General features: G+C 40.9%; 1 protein-coding gene across 1 annotated transcript in view; it reads left to right on the plus strand.

The window, feature by feature from the left end:
* Positions 1–20,542, plus strand: part of dhx29 (DEAH (Asp-Glu-Ala-His) box polypeptide 29) — a 157,267-nt gene that overhangs the window by 84,275 nt on the left and 52,450 nt on the right. The window contains exons 12-16 of the mRNA XM_041199536.1: positions 357–500; positions 907–1,083; positions 2,931–3,071; positions 5,791–5,935; positions 8,165–8,285. Of these exons, the coding sequence (XP_041055470.1) occupies positions 357–500; positions 907–1,083; positions 2,931–3,071; positions 5,791–5,935; positions 8,165–8,285 (728 nt within the window). The remainder of the gene's footprint in view (positions 1–356; positions 501–906; positions 1,084–2,930; positions 3,072–5,790; positions 5,936–8,164; positions 8,286–20,542) is intronic.

Consider the following 20,542-nt stretch of genomic DNA (forward strand, 5'->3'; position numbering starts at 1 on the left):
TGCATTGAGATTAGCAATCCTTTAAATACATGCTTGTAACCTGAAAGAAAGTTACCATTTGGATTTTTTTCTGTACTTAAAATGTACAGCCTGATTAAGTTGAATATTTTGTTTTGCTCAACGCGATGACAGATTTCCAAGTTTTACCCAGGTTGATTGCTTCCTGCAAAAGAGTATCAATTGAGTAGGATTCATGATAGGCAAATTGTCAATTTCTTGAGAGGACTTGGTATTAGCAGAGACAACATTTTATAATTTCTGGGCTAGATTTGTGCTTTGAGTCACTGGTATCTTGAACACCATATTCTTACGAAGAAGCATGCTTTTGTAATTTGGGTTAATGTCTCAATTTGCAGAATTCTCTTTGTGGTTATCAAATCAGACTGGAAACAAAAGTTGGGGAATCATCCAGGCTTTTATACTGTACCACTGGTGTCCTCCTGCGGAAACTGCAGCAAGATGCGCTTCTTACCAGTGTGTCTCATGTCATTGTGGATGAGGTAAGTAAACTTTGCTGTACTTTGTTCTTGTGTAATAAAATGCACTATGCTATGATGATTGGAGTAGTTTCAATGTAGGTTAGGTGCAAATCCTGAATTCCAAGCGTTGTAACTAAAGGATAGAACTTGGTACAGTCCTGGACCACATGGTGGTTTTATCCACTTGAAATGCTGAGGATATGCACTTGGAACATGCCCAATTCGTTAACTTTTCAAAACAGGGTTGATGTTTTAAGCTAAGGAATCAGTTAAGAATTTAGAAGAATTCACTGTTCATCCATTAATTTTTGGTTTTTCATTGCTGCAAAATATTGCCATGTGTGCTTCAAGTATAAGTCTTAGTTGAAAATTAGTTGCTTTAACCTGTTTTAAAAACCCGTTTCCTGATTGTCTCTTTATGTTGCAGGTTCACGAGAGGAGTGTGCAGTCAGATTTTCTGTTAATCATCTTGAAGGAGTTAATGCAAAAGCGTTCCAATTTAAACCTAGTTTTGATGAGTGCAACTGTGGACAGTGATAAGTTTGCAAAGTACTTTGGACACTGTCCCGTTATCAATATCCCTGGGAGAATTTATCCAGTACAGGTGAGAACAAAGAATGAGAGCATAATAAGATAAAAGCAAAATACTGTGGATGCTGGAAATCTGAAGTAAAAACAGAAAATGCTGGAAAAGCTCAGCAGGTCTGGCAGCATTCATGGAGAGAGAACCAAGAGTTAACGTTTCGAGTCCGTATGCTGAAAAAGAGTCATATGGACTCGAAACATTAACTCTGTTTCTCTTTGCCAGATGCTGCCAGACCTGCTGAGTTTTTCCAGCATTTTCTGTTTTTATTATAATGGGAACATAATGTTTTACTTTCATGAGTATTTTCACAATACTGGTGAAGAATATTGTTATAAAGAAGATTAAAATTCAAATTCTTTAAAACAAGTGGGCAAGAGCTTTATAACGTTCTTCAATAATCTAATCATAACAGGAAAAAGCAAAAAGATGTTTGTTTTTCTTGGCAAAAACTGCCTTGTAACAAACGGCTTTATTACGTAACTGTCATCACTTGGTGTTCTCCAGTGACCTTAAGCATACAATAATCATTTTTTCTAAAAGCCCTCAATTCTGATAGAATGCCTTTGGAACTGTAACATAAATTGTATGATCAAGCTTTCCTCCATGGAATCTCACGCATTCCTCCAATTATGGAGATTTCAAATCCCTCCCTATTCATTAACTAGGAATCATTATGCTTTGTCTTTCAAACGGCTTTCTTTTATCGCATATTTTACAAACATCTGCTCACCATCTCTTAAATATCTCCAAATTCAAACATCAGCTTGTACATGTAACATGCATCTCATAGATGCTAAAAATTTGTGAACTTATCATGTAGGACTGCTGAAAATTACTCCAAATTTTTGCCATTTTTTTATGCACAAAGTAGATTGCCCTGTAACATTCATGATGAGGAGTAAAAACTTTGAACAACCAAACCTTATAGCACATGCAAAGTTTGTGCTAACTTTCCCAGGAGAAAATGCATTGCCTGTTTAATGCTTGCATAGACTCTCCGTTTTTAAAAACTAACTCCCATAAATTTACCTCAAAATTTATGATAATGTTAGATTTATATGACAGAAGCCTTTCAAGACACCATAGAAAATATAAAATGAACTGAACTTTAATCAATACCATTGTAATCATCTGAAAGGGAATGTTATTAAAAGCATGACCAGGCAGTACCTCAAGGGAAATAAACAGGAAGTCAGTAACTCGTTTTCACTTCAAGCCGATCCTGATAGCAGCCCTTATGTTCTCGGACACCCGCTGCAACGACTGTTATCATGGTTTTGTTAGTCTTGTACCTTGCCAGTCCTTTGTGACACATGCGTATCTTTTTTCAAGGTCATTGACTACACTTAGATCATGTAGTTTTCCTATTAAATTGTTTATTTCAACTGCTTTCTAATGAATTATTTTAATTGCATCAAGTTCAATTTTAAACATCACATGTTGGTGTCCATCTTTGAAAATTAGGGTGCCATTGAATAATTACAATGTTATCTAAGTTATATCTATCATACACATCTTATCAAACAATATAGCAAGACTAATGTCATTTACTCTGACATTCACATCAGATCAATTTTACATTTAACTACTAAAATCTCTCCAGTATTTAAAAAATACTTGTATACTATAACCTATTTTATGTCTTATTTATTTAAAGATTTGCTTACATGCATATTTGTGTCATGCACTTGTGTAACCTGACACACCAATTATTCCACATTTTTAGCAATGGTTTGTTTTTGGTATTAATTACATTGTGGACTTTCTCTGTTTCATTTTCTGAACTATTGCACATACTATTTATCTTTAGTTTCAAAATGTAGATCAACTGTGTCTCTTCTAAATTCCCTCCTAATTATATGCAGGTTTTTCATTTGGAAGATGTGGTAGAAGAGACTGGCTACATATTGGAAAAGGATTCTGAATATTGTCAACAATTTTTGGAGGAGGAGGAAGAAGTCAATCTGTCTGTCACTGGCAAAGGAGGAAGAACCTTTCAGCATCAGGTTGTTTAGAAGTGGTTTGTGACCTAAATTCATATGGTATTAAATGTAATTGAAGCAGTATTCTATATCATATATTCATAGACGTTGCAGGACAGGAGGTATTTTTTATTTTAGCTGTATTAAACCAGTGACATGACCATGGGTGAAATTGAGTCATACAGCTGGATAGTATAAATAACAGTTCAACTGGAATTTGTACCAGTTGGTAGAATTGACTGTATAAGTTCACATTGTAAGCAGGAAGTTTTCTCAGTTTCCTTCGTTTTGTTGACTGTCACTATTCAGACAAAATTAATTACAATTTCATCTAAATTAACAGATTTATATTTAGAATGAATTCTTATAGGGACGTTTATATGAACATATAAATGAACATTAGGAGTAGGAGTAGGCTCGAACCTGCTCAGCCATTCAATTCACGGCTCATCTGATTTTTAATCTCAACTCCACATTCCAGCTTACCCATGGTAACCTTTCACCCCCTTGCTTGTCAAGAACCTATCTAGTTCTGCCTTAAAAATATTCAAAGACTCTGCTTGTACCACTTTTTGAGGTTGAGAGTTCCAAAGACTCTAAACTCTCAGAGAAAAAAATTCTCCTATTCTGTCTTAAATGGATAACCCCTTATTTTTAAACAGTAACCCCTAGTTCTAGATTCCCCCATAAGAGGAAACATACTTTCCACATCCACGCTGTCAAGACCCTTCAGAATCTTGTATGTTAGAATATGTCCATATTCTAGTTGACTAATGGCCAGCTGTTGAGTGTCATGTTTTTGAGGGAGGAGGAAAGTGATTAGGGTCCTTTTAGGATTGTGTTGACATCAAGGTGACATGCCTGGTGACAGAAGAGAAAACAAAAATCTGTCAAGTTAGGTTTTATACTGCACTTGGTCTTCTTAGATGCTGTTGATGAGCCAGCTTGATTTTCCAGTGGGAAGTAAAAGATTTGGTCTATTACTAGGGATAAAATTCTCTGATTTGGTTCTGGTATCCTAATGGACAGGGTGGTTTGAACTGAATGAGTAATGGGAAGCTTTGGACACTTGCGTTCTTGAGAACAGACCTACAAAATTCAGTTAAATCCAGCCACATATGACAAATATAATTAACTTGTGCAAGTTGAGTCTACTGAGCTGCATAACCATGATTTGTTATGTTAAGATGTCTGTATTTTATTTGATAATGCAAAAACAAAAATCTTCATGCGTATTACGTTACAGAGAGGAAAAACTCCTGTTTTTTTTGGGGGGATGTGGGTGACGCTGGCTAGGCCAGCATTTATTGACCATCCCTAATTGCTCTTGTTCAGAGGCCATTTAAGAGTCAACCACATTGCTGTGGGCCTGGAGTCACATGTAGGCCAGACCAGATGAGGACGGCAGATTTCCTTCCCAGAGGACATTAAAAACCCAGGTGGGTTTTTACAACAATGGACAATGGTTTCATGGTCATCATCGGACTTTTTTTAATTCCAGATTTTTATTGAATTCAAATTCCACCATCTGCCATGGCGGGATTTGTCATTACCCTGGGCCTTTGGATTTCTAGCGCAGCAACAATACCACCACGCCATTGCCTTCCCTTCACTTACTGTCCATAATCAGTGTGCGTTTTGAAAAGGAAGAGGTGTTTTTTTTAGCCTTTGAGTGTGTGGCTAATTTTGAATAACCAGCAGTAAACTTCATGGATTTGAATAAAGAATTATTTTTTCACGTATTCACCTTGAAAATCTAACACTGTCAGTCACTCAACTCACAAACATATACTTGAGTAAAATACAGTTAAAGAGAATAGTGCACTTTTATAAGTTTATAAACAAAAGAATTGTTCCTAATTCACGTGGTTGGCTCTTAGAAATCACACAGTGCAGGCCAGGCCTGGTGAAGAAGAGGTTTTTCACTCCTGAAGTGTAGCTAGATGAATTCAATAGCCGAAGTTGAATACCAGAGACATCGCAGGATTCTTCCAAAGAGATGGACTTTCTGCAGGTCACAAAGTTTGTTACCTGTAGTCTTGTTATTATGAAGTCAGTTTTCTGTATTGGTGGACTTTAAAAAGAACAGGCTTGGCGACCTTGCAATGTTGCATTCTCCAGGTCATAAGGCATAAATGTTGCTGCCTCTTTGTGTTTCTGAAGTTGTCTTGTCTTGCAGAGATAGCCCTTGAGATTAAAAGAGAGACCAACTGGCTGCCTTACCATGTGACTTCTCACAGACCGCTTTTCCCAAATATGATGTTGTGCTTCAGTGGATTATCCATAGCCTGGGCTATTTGCACACATTTACCCTGGGGGTTTAAGACAATCTTAGTTTCACAATGACCCATTCAAATCAGAAAACACCTTTTGGGTAGTTTTAGGAGATGAGTATTGACAATTCTTAGTCTGGAATGTGTCCTTTTGAGAGTGTGGTACTTTGAATCCACAGACCAAGTCAGGTAACTCTTGGCCATCTTTTGCAGCCTTTTAATGTTGATTTTTGAAAGAAAAGCCAATTCCAGAAGATTCCACACTGATTACAATTCATGTTTCCAAAGTTATGAGTAGGCCATACTTTTACTGGGCATGACAAAAACCTTGTGTTGGAAATAGTTGTTTGAGACATTGTAAAATTTCAATTTTCAAAGTTATGACTGTTGAAATCTCTTTTGTTACCTCTCTTTCCCTCTTCAAAGGTCATATCTGTTCTCTAATTGGTCACTGTTCATATCTATTTCAGGAATATTTTGTTAAAGGGACAAGACCTGAGCATAATTTGGAACTTGACCTTGAAAAGTACAGTAGTCGTACTTGTCATGCTATTCAGTACATGCATCCAACTAAAATAAATGTGGATCTCATCTTGGAGCTCATTAACTTCTTGGGTAGGTGAAAAAGAAAATTCCTGTAGTGACCCAACTAAAGTTACACCTGCACAATGAACTTGTTTCTCTTTACAAATACTTACTAATGAAGTGTGTGTTTTCAACATTTCTATTTTTATTTGATTTCCAATGGTCACACTTTTTGAAATCTCTGAATATTTTAACTTACTGAAAACTAATGAGTTTTGGTTTTTCAAAAAAAAAGTGCACAAATGAAAACATTTACTTGTTATGGTCACTTCTGAAGTGCTATAATGGTAACATCTTAAATTATTCAGAGAATCATAGAATGGTTACAGCACAGAAGAAAGGCATACGGTCCATTGAGCCTCAGCTGGCTCTGTGAAGAAATGATTCACTTACTGCCACCCATCCGCCTTCTCCCTGTAGCCCTTCACATTCTTCCTTTTCAGATGATGATCCACTTCTTTTGACTGCCTCAATTGAATCTGTCTCCACCACAATCTCAATTAGTGCGCTCCAGATCCTAACCACTCACTTTGTGGAAAAGATTTTCCTCATGAAGCCTTTGCTTCTCTTGCCAAATACTATAAACCTGTGCACTCTTGTTCCCGATCCTTCTACTAACGGGGAACAGTTTGTTGAGACCTCTCATGGTTTTGTAAATTTCTATCAAATCTCCTCTCAATCATCTTTTCTCCAAGAAAGATAGCTCCAACCTCTCCAATCTATCTACGTAACTCAAGTTCCTTATTCCTGGAACCTTCTGGACTTAATATTGAGTTCAACAATTTCAGTTCATGAACTCTCTCTTTCATCCCCACCCGCTTCCTGATCCCCTTTTTTCCAATAATTTATAATTTTGTTTTTTACAACTATATATAATTTTTCTTTTCCCTCTTATTTTTAAATTTATTTTGATCTATTGTTTCATCTCCACCTTTTTAGCCCATTTCGATCCCTTCCCTCCACCCCACCCGCTCTAGGGCCATCTGCCACTAGCTTGCTTCCCTTAATGTCCCCATTAGCACATCCTTTAGATAATATCACCCCTTTGTCCTTTTGTCTATGACATCTTTGGCAGTCTCTTCTTGGCCTCCACCTATCACTGGCCTCCTGTCGAGCTCTCCTGTCCCACCCCTTTCTACCAGCTTATTTTCATCTCATTTCTATATGCCTTAGTTCTGATGAAGGGTCATACGGACTCGAAATGTCAATTGTATCCCTCTCCGCAGATGCTGTCAGACCTGCTGAGTTTTTCCAGGTATTCTTGTTTTTGTTCAATTTTTCATGATTCTTGTGCTGTAAGGGTTTGTGCAAAGCAAGTGGATGGGTTTGGACAGCATGATAAATCTCAATATTACAGCTTTAGTATGTAGACTGTGCAAGTATGTGTACAGAAAATTAGGTGCCGTGGGCATATGCAGACACACATGGAATGCATTCTAAGGCTTTTCTATACATATGGCATGATTGAGTTTCTGAGGAGGCTGAAATGCATGCTATTAACCTGATTGTGGTACTGAAGTATCTAACCTTAATATGCCACATTCGGGTTGCTTGCTTGTAACCACATATGAACACATGAAAGTGGAGAGAAAAATACCAAGTGGTCCATCTAACCTATCAGGGACAGAATCAGTGTAGCTGATTTTTGGATATATTGAGGTTTAAGGATCACTGGAAACCAAGAAGAAAAGCATGAAGAGTAATCAAGTGTAGAGGTGACTAAGGCAAGTACAATGGTTTCAGTGTCTGTGGGGTTAAGGTGTGGATAGTGATTTGTAGATGTTAGAGGTGGAATTAATTTGGTGATGGATAGTGTTTAAAGTTTAATCCAGGGTCGAACAGAATGCCCAAGTTATGCTTCAGTATGAGACAGTGAATGAGATGAAAACAGTGACCAAGGGAGTGAAGATAGTGGTGGACGTTGAAGAAAATGGCTTTGGCCTTTTGGATGTTGACAAGGAAGATGTGACTTGGCTAAAATTTGATTTTGGCTATGCAGCTTAACACAATGGATGTGATTGAGAGACGTGATGGCTAAGTATAGCTGAGTGACATCATTGTACATGTGAAAGCTGACCACTTGCCTGCAGGTGGTGATGTTGAGAAACAGCATTTAGAGGAGGGGGGTGGTGATGTGTATGGATGTTGGAGGTGACAGCAGAGAATAAAGTTGGCATGCAAACCTTGATGTAGGCCAGAACTTTCAATGTATTGTAATATAATGATTTGTTTGAGTTGATGAATTTCATTTCTTTTTAGAAAAAAGTGCCCCGTTCAGAGAAATTCATGGTGCAGTGTTAGTATTCTTACCAGGTCTGGCTTATATTCAACAACTTCATGATCTTCTAACTACAGACAAAAGGTTCCGAGACAGGAAAAGGTACAATTTTTTCTCAATTTGTGACAAATATTTGAATTGCATGATTATTTTAAAGTTTAATTTGATGATTAGCACTAAGAAATACTTACACAAGAATTGTGAAGTACTAACCACCTTGGTGTTCTACACGTCCAATTATAGTGCTGTATGTAAGGCTTATCCACCAGCTATTCAACCTACATCTCTTTCCCAAAGCCACTTAGATGAGGAAGGGTAGGCCGTGAACGTGTATCTAAAATATCTAGGTGACTGACACATTGCAACTAGCCCTACATAGGTCCTTCTGTTGTGCTGAAGGCAGATTTCTGCCACATAGCTGGTGAGGGTACCACAGGATTATGTTGTCCAGAGGCAGAATACATGAAACAAGTTTGTACATCTTAGTGCCTACCTTGATTGTGTTACAAGGAGATGAGCTGTTGCAGCAAAAACTCTGAATCTCCAACCGATGGAATCATTGTTCAGTGGAATATAACGCATGTCTATAGTGTGGTAACAAGAATGGGGCAATGTACAGCTCTCCCTCGTTTAGCACTCCCAATGCATCTCTAAAAATAACGGTATGCTAAACAAAAATGTGCTAAATGCAAATCACTTTCCCAGAAGAAAGCATGTAATAACGGTGGATGACAATCTTGACCTGTAATTTTTACATTAAAGAACTATTGGCTGCCTTGAATTCAACTGGCTCATATTCCTCTTACTAACTTACTACCCTTACTAACTTTATCTCCTGTTTGCTGCTTCCTGCCTCCTGCCTTCCGCCTCTCTCTCCTTCACTTACCCTTGCTGCTTCCCACTCCCACCCCTCACTCCATCCTGCTCCCTCTCTTTCTCTTGCTGCATCACCTATCGCAACCCCCTTGCTGCCCCTCTCCCAAGCTCTCTGAGAAGGGCAGTGAATGAGAGGGACTGAGGGATCAGGAGAACTGGTGGTGAGTGGGAGAGAGTAAGGTGGTTGGGAGAGAGAAGTGGTCAGTGGAAGGGAGTGAGGAGGTCATGAGAGTGAAGCAGTGAGCAGGTCTGGGGAGGGAGTAGGAGAATCTGGATAGGGGAGTGGCATAGAGAGCGGGGGAGTTGGTGAAGGGAGCGAGTGAGTGTGTGAGGGGAGTGATGGTGAACAGAGGAACTAAGAGGGTCGGGAGAGTTGGTAAGGGAAACAGCAGTGTGTATTTAAAAAACCAGACTGAGCACGTGGTTGTTGGTGCATGCGTAGTAACCACACTAAAACGAAAATGAAGGTAGCACTATTCAGGGTTCCATGATTAACAAAGTGCTAAAACTGTGAGAGTGCACTTTAAATGGGGACACTTGTATTCCTGTTTCATAGAGTTGTACTGCTCAGCCTATGGTTTGAAGAATGTCAGTGCCTCATGCTATCTGTGATTGCCTGTTCTCTAAAGACAGATAACACAAATTGATGCCTGATAGTAAGAGATTTAAACTGAGTCGTTCCTCTGATTCAGACCTTAGATAACTAAATCAAGTGAACATTCCACACCTACTGTTTCTCATGCAAGTGGCTTTTGTAAAGAATTGAGAATTTAGCAACTGGGTTGGATGGGGTGTAGTCTTCTGTGGCATGCTCTGTATACTGATTTTCTTAAATAAAATCTTAACTCTGAGGATATGGACCTTAATGACTAGGCTGGCATTTATTACCCATCCCTAGTTGCTATGATGTGTTGGCAGGCCTCCTTAAACTGCAGCCTGATACAGCTGAGTGCCTTGTAGGCCACTTCGTTGTGCAGTTAAGAGTCACTCACTGCAGCTCTTTCTTTAATTCTGAGCCTATTTCTCTGCCTCTTTCTTTGAGCTTAACTTAACTGGACCTCTTCCTGTCCCCTGTCTCCTTCCTTTACCTGGGACTACATTTTGGGACCTCTCCTTTGTCCCCCTCCTTCCGGGGAGCAGGACATGGTAAAGGCGCTCCAGTACATGTCATCTGACTTGCTTTTCCCACCGTTTGTCCTTCCTTGCTTCTACGTAGGATCGGTTCCCGGCCTGAAGGTAAAGTTAAATGGCGCATGTGCAGCCATTTCCCGTTCTGACCTTTCTGTGGTTCTAGCTTCAATCAGCTGCGCACGTCATATATATTGTGATGAAACTGAAATACTTAGCTTAATCTGAAGTCAGAGGTCGGGAACTCCAGTTTCTGACGAGCCTTGGGTCTTCTGTGCATGTGTCAGCTCGGAAATGGCTCGTTAATTTTACCTTCAGGCTGGGAACCAGTCCTGTGCACTTCCACAGAAGCGGGGAAGGGCAAAGGGTGTGAAAAGCAGGTCAGATGACATGAACCAGAGCGCCATCACCAAGTAGGTGTCCCAGGGAGAAGGACCCGGGAGGGGGACTGGGAGAGGTCCCAAAACGTGATCCAGGTAAGGGATGAAGACAGGACAGGAAGAGGTCCAATTAAGTTGAGTTAAAAGAAAGGAGCAGAGGAATATGTTCAGAATTAAAGAAAGAGCTGCATTGAGTCGACTTGGAGCGAAGTTGGGCTTGAGAGAAGGTGACTGCATACTGCAAGCCACTGGGGCAAAAGTATCCCTTTGAAGCAGTGGTGTTCAGCTTGGCATGACCGAAGATCTGAAATTGTGTTTGGAAGGTGACGCTTGAGTGTAGTCGTAAATCCAGGGGCAAGGAATCTTGGAAGGTGAGATTAAAACCCTCCAAGATCGGCCATTGTTGAAACACTCCAGTGGGGCTGCTTTTGGAGAGAATTCCAAGGTGAGTATTCTTCAAATGTGGAGATTGGAAACCCTTGTGAGAAAGACGAAGTTTGTGAGATTGGTTGGCTCACAATGTGACAAACGTCTGGGTGGGTTGTTAACTCTATGGAAATGTGCTTTGGTTGCACCTATGTTTTATTGTGGAGTGTTCAGTGTGTTAGAGAGAGAAGATGGGGATTTTAAGTTCACTGAGATGAAAAACTCAAGGCTATTGGAAGTAAAGGCTGAAGCATTTGCTGTAATCTTCAGCCAGAAGTGCTGAGTGGATGATCCATCGCAGCCTCCTCTGGAGGCCTCGGCATCACAGATGCCAATCTTCAGCCAATTCGATTCACTCCACATGATATCAAGAAACAGCTGAAGGCACTGGATACGGCAAAGGCTATGGGCCCTGACAATATTCCGGCAATGGTACCCAAGGATTGTGTTCCAGAACTTGCTACGCCCCTAGCCAAGTTGTTCCAGTACAGCTACAACACGGTCATCTACCCGGCTATGTGGAAAGTCACCCAGGTATGTCTTGTACACAAAAAGCAGGACAAATCTGACCCTGCCAATTACTGCCCCATCAGTCTATTCTCCATCAGTAAAGTCATGGAAAGGGTCATCAACAGCACTTGCTTAGCAATAACCTGCTCACTGACGCCCAGTTTGAGCCACTCAGCTCCGGACCTCGATACAGCATTGGTTCAAACATGGACAGAAGAGCTGAATTCGTGAGGTGAGAGTGACTGCCCTTGACACCAAGGTCGCATTTGACAGAGTGTGGCATCAAGGGGCCCTTGCAAAACTGGAGTCGATGGGAATCTGACGGAAAACTCTCCGCTGTTTGGACTCATACCAAGCACAAAGGAAGAAGGTTGTGGTTTTTGGAGGTCAGTCATCTCAGCTCCAGGACATCACTGCAGGGGTTCCTCAGGGTAGTGTCCTCGGCCCAACCATTTTCAAGCTGCTTCATCAATGACTTGTTTCCTTCATAAAGTCAGAAGTGGGGAAGTTTGCTGATGATTGCATGATGTTCACCATTCGCGACTCCTCAGATACTTAAGCAGTCCATGTCCAAATGCAGCAACGGCTGGACAATATCCAGGTTTGGGCTGAAAAGTGGCAAGTAACAGTCACATCACAAGTGCCAGGCAATGACCACCTCGAACAAGAGAATCCAGCCATCGCCCCTTGATGTTCAATGGCATTACCATCACTGAATCAACATCCTGGGGGTTAGTATTGACCAGAAACTGAACTGGACTAGCCATTTAAATACTGTCTCTACAAGAGCAGGTCAGAGGCTAGGAATTGTGCAATTGTGTAACGCACCTCCTGAATCCCCAAAGCCTGTCGACCATCTACAAGGCACAAGTCAGGAGAATGATGGAATACTCCCCACATGCCTTGATGAGTGCAGCTCCAACAATGCTCAAGCTTGACACCATCCTGGACAAAGCAGCCAGCATGATTGGCACCACATCCACAAACATTCATTCCCTCCACCACTGATGCACAGTAGCTGCAGTGTGTACCATCTACAAGGTGCATTGCAGGAATTCACCAAGGCCCCTTCAACAGCACCTTCCAAACCCATGACCACTATCATCTAGAAGGACGAGCAAATAGATGGGAACACCACCACCTGGAAGTTCCCCTCCAAGTCACTCACCATCCTGAAATATATCGCCATTCCTTCACTGTCACTGGGTCAAAGTCCTGGAACTCCCTTTCTAACAGCACTGTGGGTGTATCTACACCATATGGACATTAGCGGTTCAAAAAGGCAGATCACCACCTTCTCAAGGGCAACTTGGGATGGGCAATAAATGCTGGCCCAACCAGCGAAGCCCACATCCCATGAATGAGTAAAGAAAAAACGTAGTTAACTGAATAATCAGTTATAGGGCTTGGTAAAGTGATCAGTTTAGCAGAGGTGCTAGTGGAAGATTGAATTTAGTGAACTCAGTTGTTTTCTCTGCAGTTGAAGCAGTGAGTTTAGAGTGCAGTTTTAGTATCTAGGGGGAAAGATACAAGTTGGGTGAGAAACATCAAGTGAATGCTCAAGAATTCACAGCAAGAAACTGTGTTAGTCCTAAGCGAGAAGCCTTTGTGTAACTCTGCACTGGTTTATGTGCCTGTGAAGATATTGCTAGGATAAAGGAGTAGTAGGAATTTGAATCGGCATCTTGTGTTTGTGTTGAAATCTTTCCAACCTTTTTGTCTGGTGTAACATGGTTCATTTTTCTTGTTTAAGTAAATACTTTATTCTTTGTATTAGAAGTTCATCAGCAGACTCCTATGATTTTGTTCAGTAACTTATCTCCATGGTTTCTGAAAAATCAAAAGTTAGGATCTATCAAGCCAGGTTACACTCTGGAATCTGACTTGTCCAGTGAGGACATCAGCTGGGATCATAACAGTATTGAGAAAAATGCAGGAAGCTCCATGTTAGCTGTCACCCATGATGATTGACAACTGCAGGCTTCGTTCTGTTACTTAAAGTAAGTTCCTTAGCAGTTCCATCCTTGTTTTGTATAATTAACAATAGATGAAAACTCAACAGTGAAACCAGCTTCATATATGAACTGTTTCGATCAGTTGTTTGCACTGTTAAGTGTGGGAGGCAGTTAGAAAGTGGAGATATCACGCATCGTCACCAGGTGATTGAGGAAATTGAGGCAGGAGTGGATTTCTTTCTCATGTCTCATTTCCGTGGATGCTCTGGGCCTGTGCAGTTGTGTAGCCCAGATCCTTCTCATGTCTTGAAGTCAAGGATAGTGTAAAGGAAGCTTAGATGTGACATTATGTTTCTATACTCATTTTCTTCCCATAGCACCAAGTACAGCGGAGAAAAATATCAGAGTCTTATAATTGACAGTCTAAAAATACCTCACACAATATTGCCCCCTGAAATATCCCCTGGAGTGATGATATACAAGATGGCTCAACAGCAATATCCCTCTCTGCATTAACCATTCTGCCCATAAGTGAAGCAGGAGTCAAGTGACCAAAACTCTGTGACCAAAAAACCACTAAAATTAAAGACAGTTTGGCAAATCACCTCAAAGATAACTGATAACCAGGGCTACTGCATTAATATGTTCAGTATCTTTTGCGCCCTGAAGAAAAACAGACCAGTGTTTGTCCAGGAGAGCTTTCAATGTGGACAATGTGATAGACTTGACAAAACTTTAGCCCCCATTTGCACAGCTGCACAACACCTTAGGCCTTTGTCATCTGAATATTCAATTCTTGGACAAACAAAGTCAAGTACAGGAAAATTTACCCTGTGGGTCGCTAACCTTCTCTCCCCTCCCACCATGCCACCACCCCCCACCCCCATTGCGAGCAATTCAAGTAGCTTGCATCTTGCCAAAAAGTAAAAACATTGCTCCTCCCTCTGTCCAGGAAACATCCATTGCAGCTTCATGATGCCAATGATTGAGAAAGAGCAATACCCTACAAGGACTGTGGGATACTTCACCTCACATTCACAATGACCAAACATAGGGCTGATGTTTGCTTTCTGAGTAGCCACCCACCCTGCCAGGAAAGAGGAGAATATGCCAAGAAACATCTGCCATAAAAGGTAATACTAGGTGCAGAGTTGACCAGTTTTGCCTCTTGGTTTGCCACCCTGGTTGTATATGGGTTGTGTTGTATCTTTTTTCTTAATTGTATTTGATTACGTTTCCATTTACACCATCTTTCAATGATCTTGTATGTTCTGTTGATGTAACTGGCAAGTGGAGTGGGCCATTATCTAGTCCCACCCATATGCCTGGACTTGTGCATTTGAACAGCAACTGTGTGCGTGTACACTTTAGGTTGATCGGTAGAACACAGATTACCTAGAGACTCCCAAGCCAAGATTCTGTGTATAAGTAGTTTCAAGCCCTTGTATTCCCCATCAAACTTACAAGGTTTCTACTTTCTTTGCACTAGACATTCCATAACTTTCACAAGTGTAATCACAAAAATAAATTCAACACAACCAGGATTATTAGATGGGTCGATCAAAAATTTGATAAATGAGGCAATTTTTAAGCAGTCTTAAAACTTTGGAAAGATCAAGGGGTCTATGAAGAAAATTCCATATTGTTTGGCTTAGGCAGCTGAATGTATAGCTGTTAATTGTGAGACCAAGGGAGAGGGGTGGTGCAGGAAACCAGCGTTAGAGGGATGGAGATAAAGCTATTATCCAAAGGAGATTGGAGGTAATGAAGATTGAGTCAGTGAAGGAACAGGCACACAGATAATTTTAAATTCGAAGCACTGGAGTCAATGTAGGTTAGAAAGGCATAATGAGGAATAGAATATGGGCAGCACAGGTTTGAATGAGCTTAAGGCGACAGTGTGTAATGGATATGAGATTAGCCAAGAGTGTGTGTTGGATTATTCAAGGCTGAACCAACAAATGGATGGATGAAGGTTACAGCAGAATCATTGGCGAAGGCAAGAAATATTATGAAGGTGAAACAGGCAGTCTTTAGATTGGAGTTGATATGTGTTAAGATCCTTGGCCATACTCCCAAGTCATTGGTAAGGTTCGCCCAGGGACCAATAAAGTAGATAAATTTTGAGATTTAAGACAATTGCTAATAGAACAAAGCCAGAAGATTCCATGGGTTTTGAATAAATAAAAATAAACTTTGCTACAGAAGGTCAGAAAGATATAACAATTTACAATATCTATTTTATATTCTAACATTGAACTACTATGAGGCACATATGAATTAACAGGCAAACTGTGGTCAGGCACTGAACAATCAATGGCAGATGTGCCAAGACACAGTCCATGGATTTCTCAACAACCCACCCAGACGTGAGTAACACTGAGTCAACCAATCTCGCTGAAACTGCCTCTCAAGAGGGATTCAGTCTTCATCTTCCAAGTTCTAATCTTGGAACTCTCCCAAAGGTCCCTCCAACCTGCCCACCTGGCAGGCTTTCAGTCTTGTCTCCTGAGATTTTGTTCCCTGGAACCTTCCGTTGCGTCCTTGGATCTTCAGTGCTCCTCCTGAGCCCTCTTCAATTACCAGACCTGGACGGCATCAGTGATCTCATAGGTTTTGGTGTTGTCTCCTCAGATTCCATTATATTGGACCCCTGAGTATACGTTCAAACACTAAATTACAGGCACACCTTCAGATCTTCAGCTGCGCTGAGCAGAATGCTACTGCTACAAAGGGGTACATTTGCCCCAATAGCCCACAGCACAGAGTCACCAAGCTCCCTTCACTTGAAGTCTGCCCCATGCAGCCCTTTTCCAGTTGAGCCCGTTTCTCTGCTCCTCTCTTTCCTTAAATGGGTTCTGTTTCTGTCCCTGGTCTCTATCCCTTATCTGGGACTTCCTTCTAGGATATCTCCCTGTCTCTGCCTGGGACAATAGTCTTTCATGGCACTTTGCTCCCGGTCACCTGACCTGGGTTTTCGCACCGTTTTTCCTTTCTCTCTCTCTCTCTCTCTCTCTCTATGCACAGGCATACTGGGCCTGCCCTGGCCTGAAGAGCTTAAAGATGCAGATCTGCTGAATTGCACATGTGCGGCCTATTCTCAGTCTGAGCATGCACAGGAAGTCCCGAAGTTTGTTGGGACTTGGAGTTCCTGACCTCTGCTGTCAACATTAAGGTAAATTTGAGTTTCATAACATATACAGGGGTTGCAAAGTGGATGGTAGTGTAGAGAGTTATGCTGTTGGATTAGTCGTCCAGAAACTTGCGCGAAAAATTCAGTTGAGAATGCAAGATAAACGCCTCCAAAAGCAAAGGCATGTTTCTTGATCAGAACATAAAATATCCACAAGACTTGTGCATTTCTGTGGTTGTGATCCCTCCTTTAATATCTAGCAGCAATTCTAAACTCTACAAAACTGCATGATTTTCCTGTTCAGCATATAAGATAACACAGCGCAACCTGTTCCATAATGGTCTTGAGAAGATCTCTCTCAGTAATTCCCTGCCTCTTTGGCTGGTTTCAGTTTGTACTAGGCAACATACCAGTGCAGCTGCTTCAAGACTCAGCACTCTTATCCAGGCTTCTGTGGTCAGGCAGTAAGCTCTCAAAATCTCTGAATCAAGCAAGAAGGTAGGGCTCAGTCTTTGATATGTCGGACACTATTGGGCAGTCACGCTTCAGGGAGTTATGGTTTGGATTTGGGCTTGTCCTATAACCCTGGCTGAACACAGATCAAGGCTTCCCATTTCCTCCCGCATAGCTGGCACTTCAAAGATGTCATGAAAAGCTTGACAAAGACCCAGAAACATCTGGTAATTGCCCTATTTCCTGCTTGGATTGAGGCTTGCATCTACTTGAGAATACCTTTTTCCAATCCAAAATTCCTTAAAAAGATAGAGCTTGGAATTATGTTATACCTTTAACATCTTTGGAAGTCCCATAGCATTATATAACCAGTAGATTACTTTTGAAGTTTAGGTTAAAGGAGCAGCCAATAACAATGCACTTAACTATGCACCAATGAGCATATCAAATGAATGACCAGATAATCTGTTTTTGGTGACATTGAAGGAATGTTGGTCAGGACACTGGGACAATTTTCTGCTCTTCAAACAATTTTATGAGATCTTTGACCATCTAAAGAAACCGACAGGGCCTTGGGTTTGACATGTCAGCTGAAAGACACCATCTAAAACAATGTAAACTTCATACTGTATTGAAGTGTCTGCCTAGATTGTGTATCCAAGGATTGAACCTTTAATTTTCTGACTATAAGATGAATACAAATTCCCACAAGTATATTTTCATCATGTTTGTTTCGTGATCAAGAAAAACACAATCTTCAAGAAACCTGGGGAGCAAGATCTAAAACTACAGGTGACATGGGAAGAATGGGGAGTGGCATGGATACAAACCCTTGTGAATGTTGCAGCAGAATGTGCAATGGTCAGATCAAAATTATGGATCAAACATATACCACATTGCAGTTCTGAAGAAAGTTCCTTGATGTGAAACTAACTGCTTTACCTCTCCATAGATGCTGTCATACCTGCTGAATATTTCCAACATGTTTTGTTCTTTGCCACATCCCATTATTGTGTACAAATTCCTCCCCAGGCAAGAATAATGGAGGAGCTGAGGGAGAGGAGTGCAATGCTGCAGATGCCCTGGCTCTGCTTCCCATTGACCCATTATGGACACACATTTGTCCATTGATTGGCGCCACAATCATTGCAAACCTGAACTTATACCTGACTTAACCATTAAGCACTGATTTTTCTCTTCCTGCATGCATAGATAAGCGCAGCTGTCATTGTTAGCTGGATGATTTTGTCTGCCTTCTCTCAGCAAACATGAATGAGACATATGTAGGAATTGTGGGAAATAGGCAATTGGAAAATCATTTCTGGAAACCAATGTAACTTGCGTATATGGTACACAGTCCTATCACCCCTTGGGGAAAGTCAAAGGGGACCATAAGCTTGCAACCACCACCCCCCACCCCTCCATGATTCCATGTAAGTTCATGTCATGTTTACGTGAGTCTTAAGGTGCACAGTCCCCTTAACACAGCCAAAACACATGCGTCTCTTCAACTTAATTCCTTAGCATGCCAATTACCTCGGTGTGCATAATGCGCAATATGACTAACCACAGTGTCTTCATTAGAATATCTGTGTACTTCTGTCTTGTGTTTTTTGAAAAGTGTGTGGTTTGTTGTGTCTGTTAGAGAAGAAAGAGAGAACTTGCGTACATATTGTGCCTTTCGTGTCCTTAACATGCATCAGAATGCTTCACAGCAAATTTAAATACTTTCCCAAGTGTCGTCATAGTTGTAATGTAGTAAAATACGACACCCAGTTTGAGCACAGTGACCAGATAAAGTCTTTTTAAATGGAGTTGATTGGAAGATAATTATTGACCAGCACCATAAGATGTCAGAGCAGAAGTAGGCCATTTGTCCCATCGAATTTGCTCTGCCATTCAGTGAGATCGTGGCTGATCTGATAATCTTCAACTCCATTTTCCTACCTTTTCCCCATAACCCTTGATTCCTTTACTGATTAAAAATTTGTTTATCTCAGCCTTAAATATGCTTAACGACCCAGCCTCCACAGCCCTCTGCTTTAAAGAATTCCACAGATTCACTACCTTCGGAAAAGAAATTCCTCCTCATCTCTCGCTTAATTGGGTGACCCCTTGATCTGAGATTATGCCCTCTCGTCCTAGACACTTTCACAAGGAGAAACAACCTCTCAGCATCTACCCTGTCAAGCTCCATAAGAATCTTATACGTTTCAATAAGGTCACCTCTCATTCTTGTTAGCTTTTTGAGATTCATGCACAATGACCCCCAAATCCCTTTTGTGCTGTAGCTTTCTGCAGTCTTTCTCCATTTAAATTATAATCAGCTCCTCGATTCTTCCTGCTAAAATGCATAACCTCACATTGTCCGACATTATATTCCTTTTGCCAAGTTTTTGCCCACTCACTTAACCTGCCTATATCCCTCTATAGAAACCCTGTGTTCCCCAACATTTCTGGTATGTTATTTGTGTTCTCCTTTGTGAAGACAGAACCAAAGTATGTATTTAGTTGGTCAACCATTTCTTTGTTCCCCATTATAGATTCACCTGTTTCTGACTGTAAAGGACCTACATTCGTCTTCAATCTTTTTCTCTTCACATACCTATAGAAACTTTTACAGTCAGTTTTTATGTTCCCTGCAAGCTTACTCTCTTACTCTATTTTCCCCTTCTTAATCAATCCTTTGGTCCTCCTTTGCTGAATTCGAAAGTGCTCCCAATCCTCAGGTCTGTTGTTTTTTCTAGCCAATTTGTATGCCTCTTTCTTGCATCTAATACTATCTCTAATTTCCCTTGTAAGCCATGGTTTGGCCACCTTTCCTGTTTTACTTGTGCGCCAGACAGGAATAAACAATTGTTGCAGTTCACCCATGCACCCTTTGAAAGTTTGCCATTGCCTATCCACCGTCATCCCTTTAAGTAACGTTTCCCAACCCACCATAGCCAACTCGTACCTCATACCATCGTAGTTTCCTTTATTAAAATTCAGGACCCAAGTCTCAGAATCAACTACGTCTCTCTCCATCTTGATGAAGAATTCTCTCATATTATGGTTGCTCATCCCCAAGGGGCTTCGCACAACTAGATTGACAATTATTCCTTTCTCATTACACAATACCCAGTCGAGGATGGCCTGTTCTCTCGTTGGTTCCTCAACATATTGGTCCAGGAATTCCTCCTCTGTGGTATTGTTACTAATTTGATTTGCCCATTCTATTTGCATATTGAAGTCACCCATAATTACAGATGTTCCTTTTATTGCATGCATCTCTAATTTCCTGTTTAATGCCATTCCCAACATCACCACCACAGTTTGGTGGTCTATATTCAACCCCCACTAACCTTTTTTTGCCCCTTATTGTTTCTCAGCTCTGCCCATCCAGATTCCACATCGTCAGAACTAATATCTTTCCTCACTATTACGTCAGTTTCCTCTTAAACCAGCAATGCAACTCCACCGCCTTTTCCTTTTTCTCTGTCCTTCTTAAATACTGAA

This window comes from Carcharodon carcharias, chromosome 1, assembly GCF_017639515.1.
Source record: "Carcharodon carcharias isolate sCarCar2 chromosome 1, sCarCar2.pri, whole genome shotgun sequence".
Classification (NCBI taxonomy): Eukaryota; Metazoa; Chordata; class Chondrichthyes; order Lamniformes; family Lamnidae; genus Carcharodon; species Carcharodon carcharias.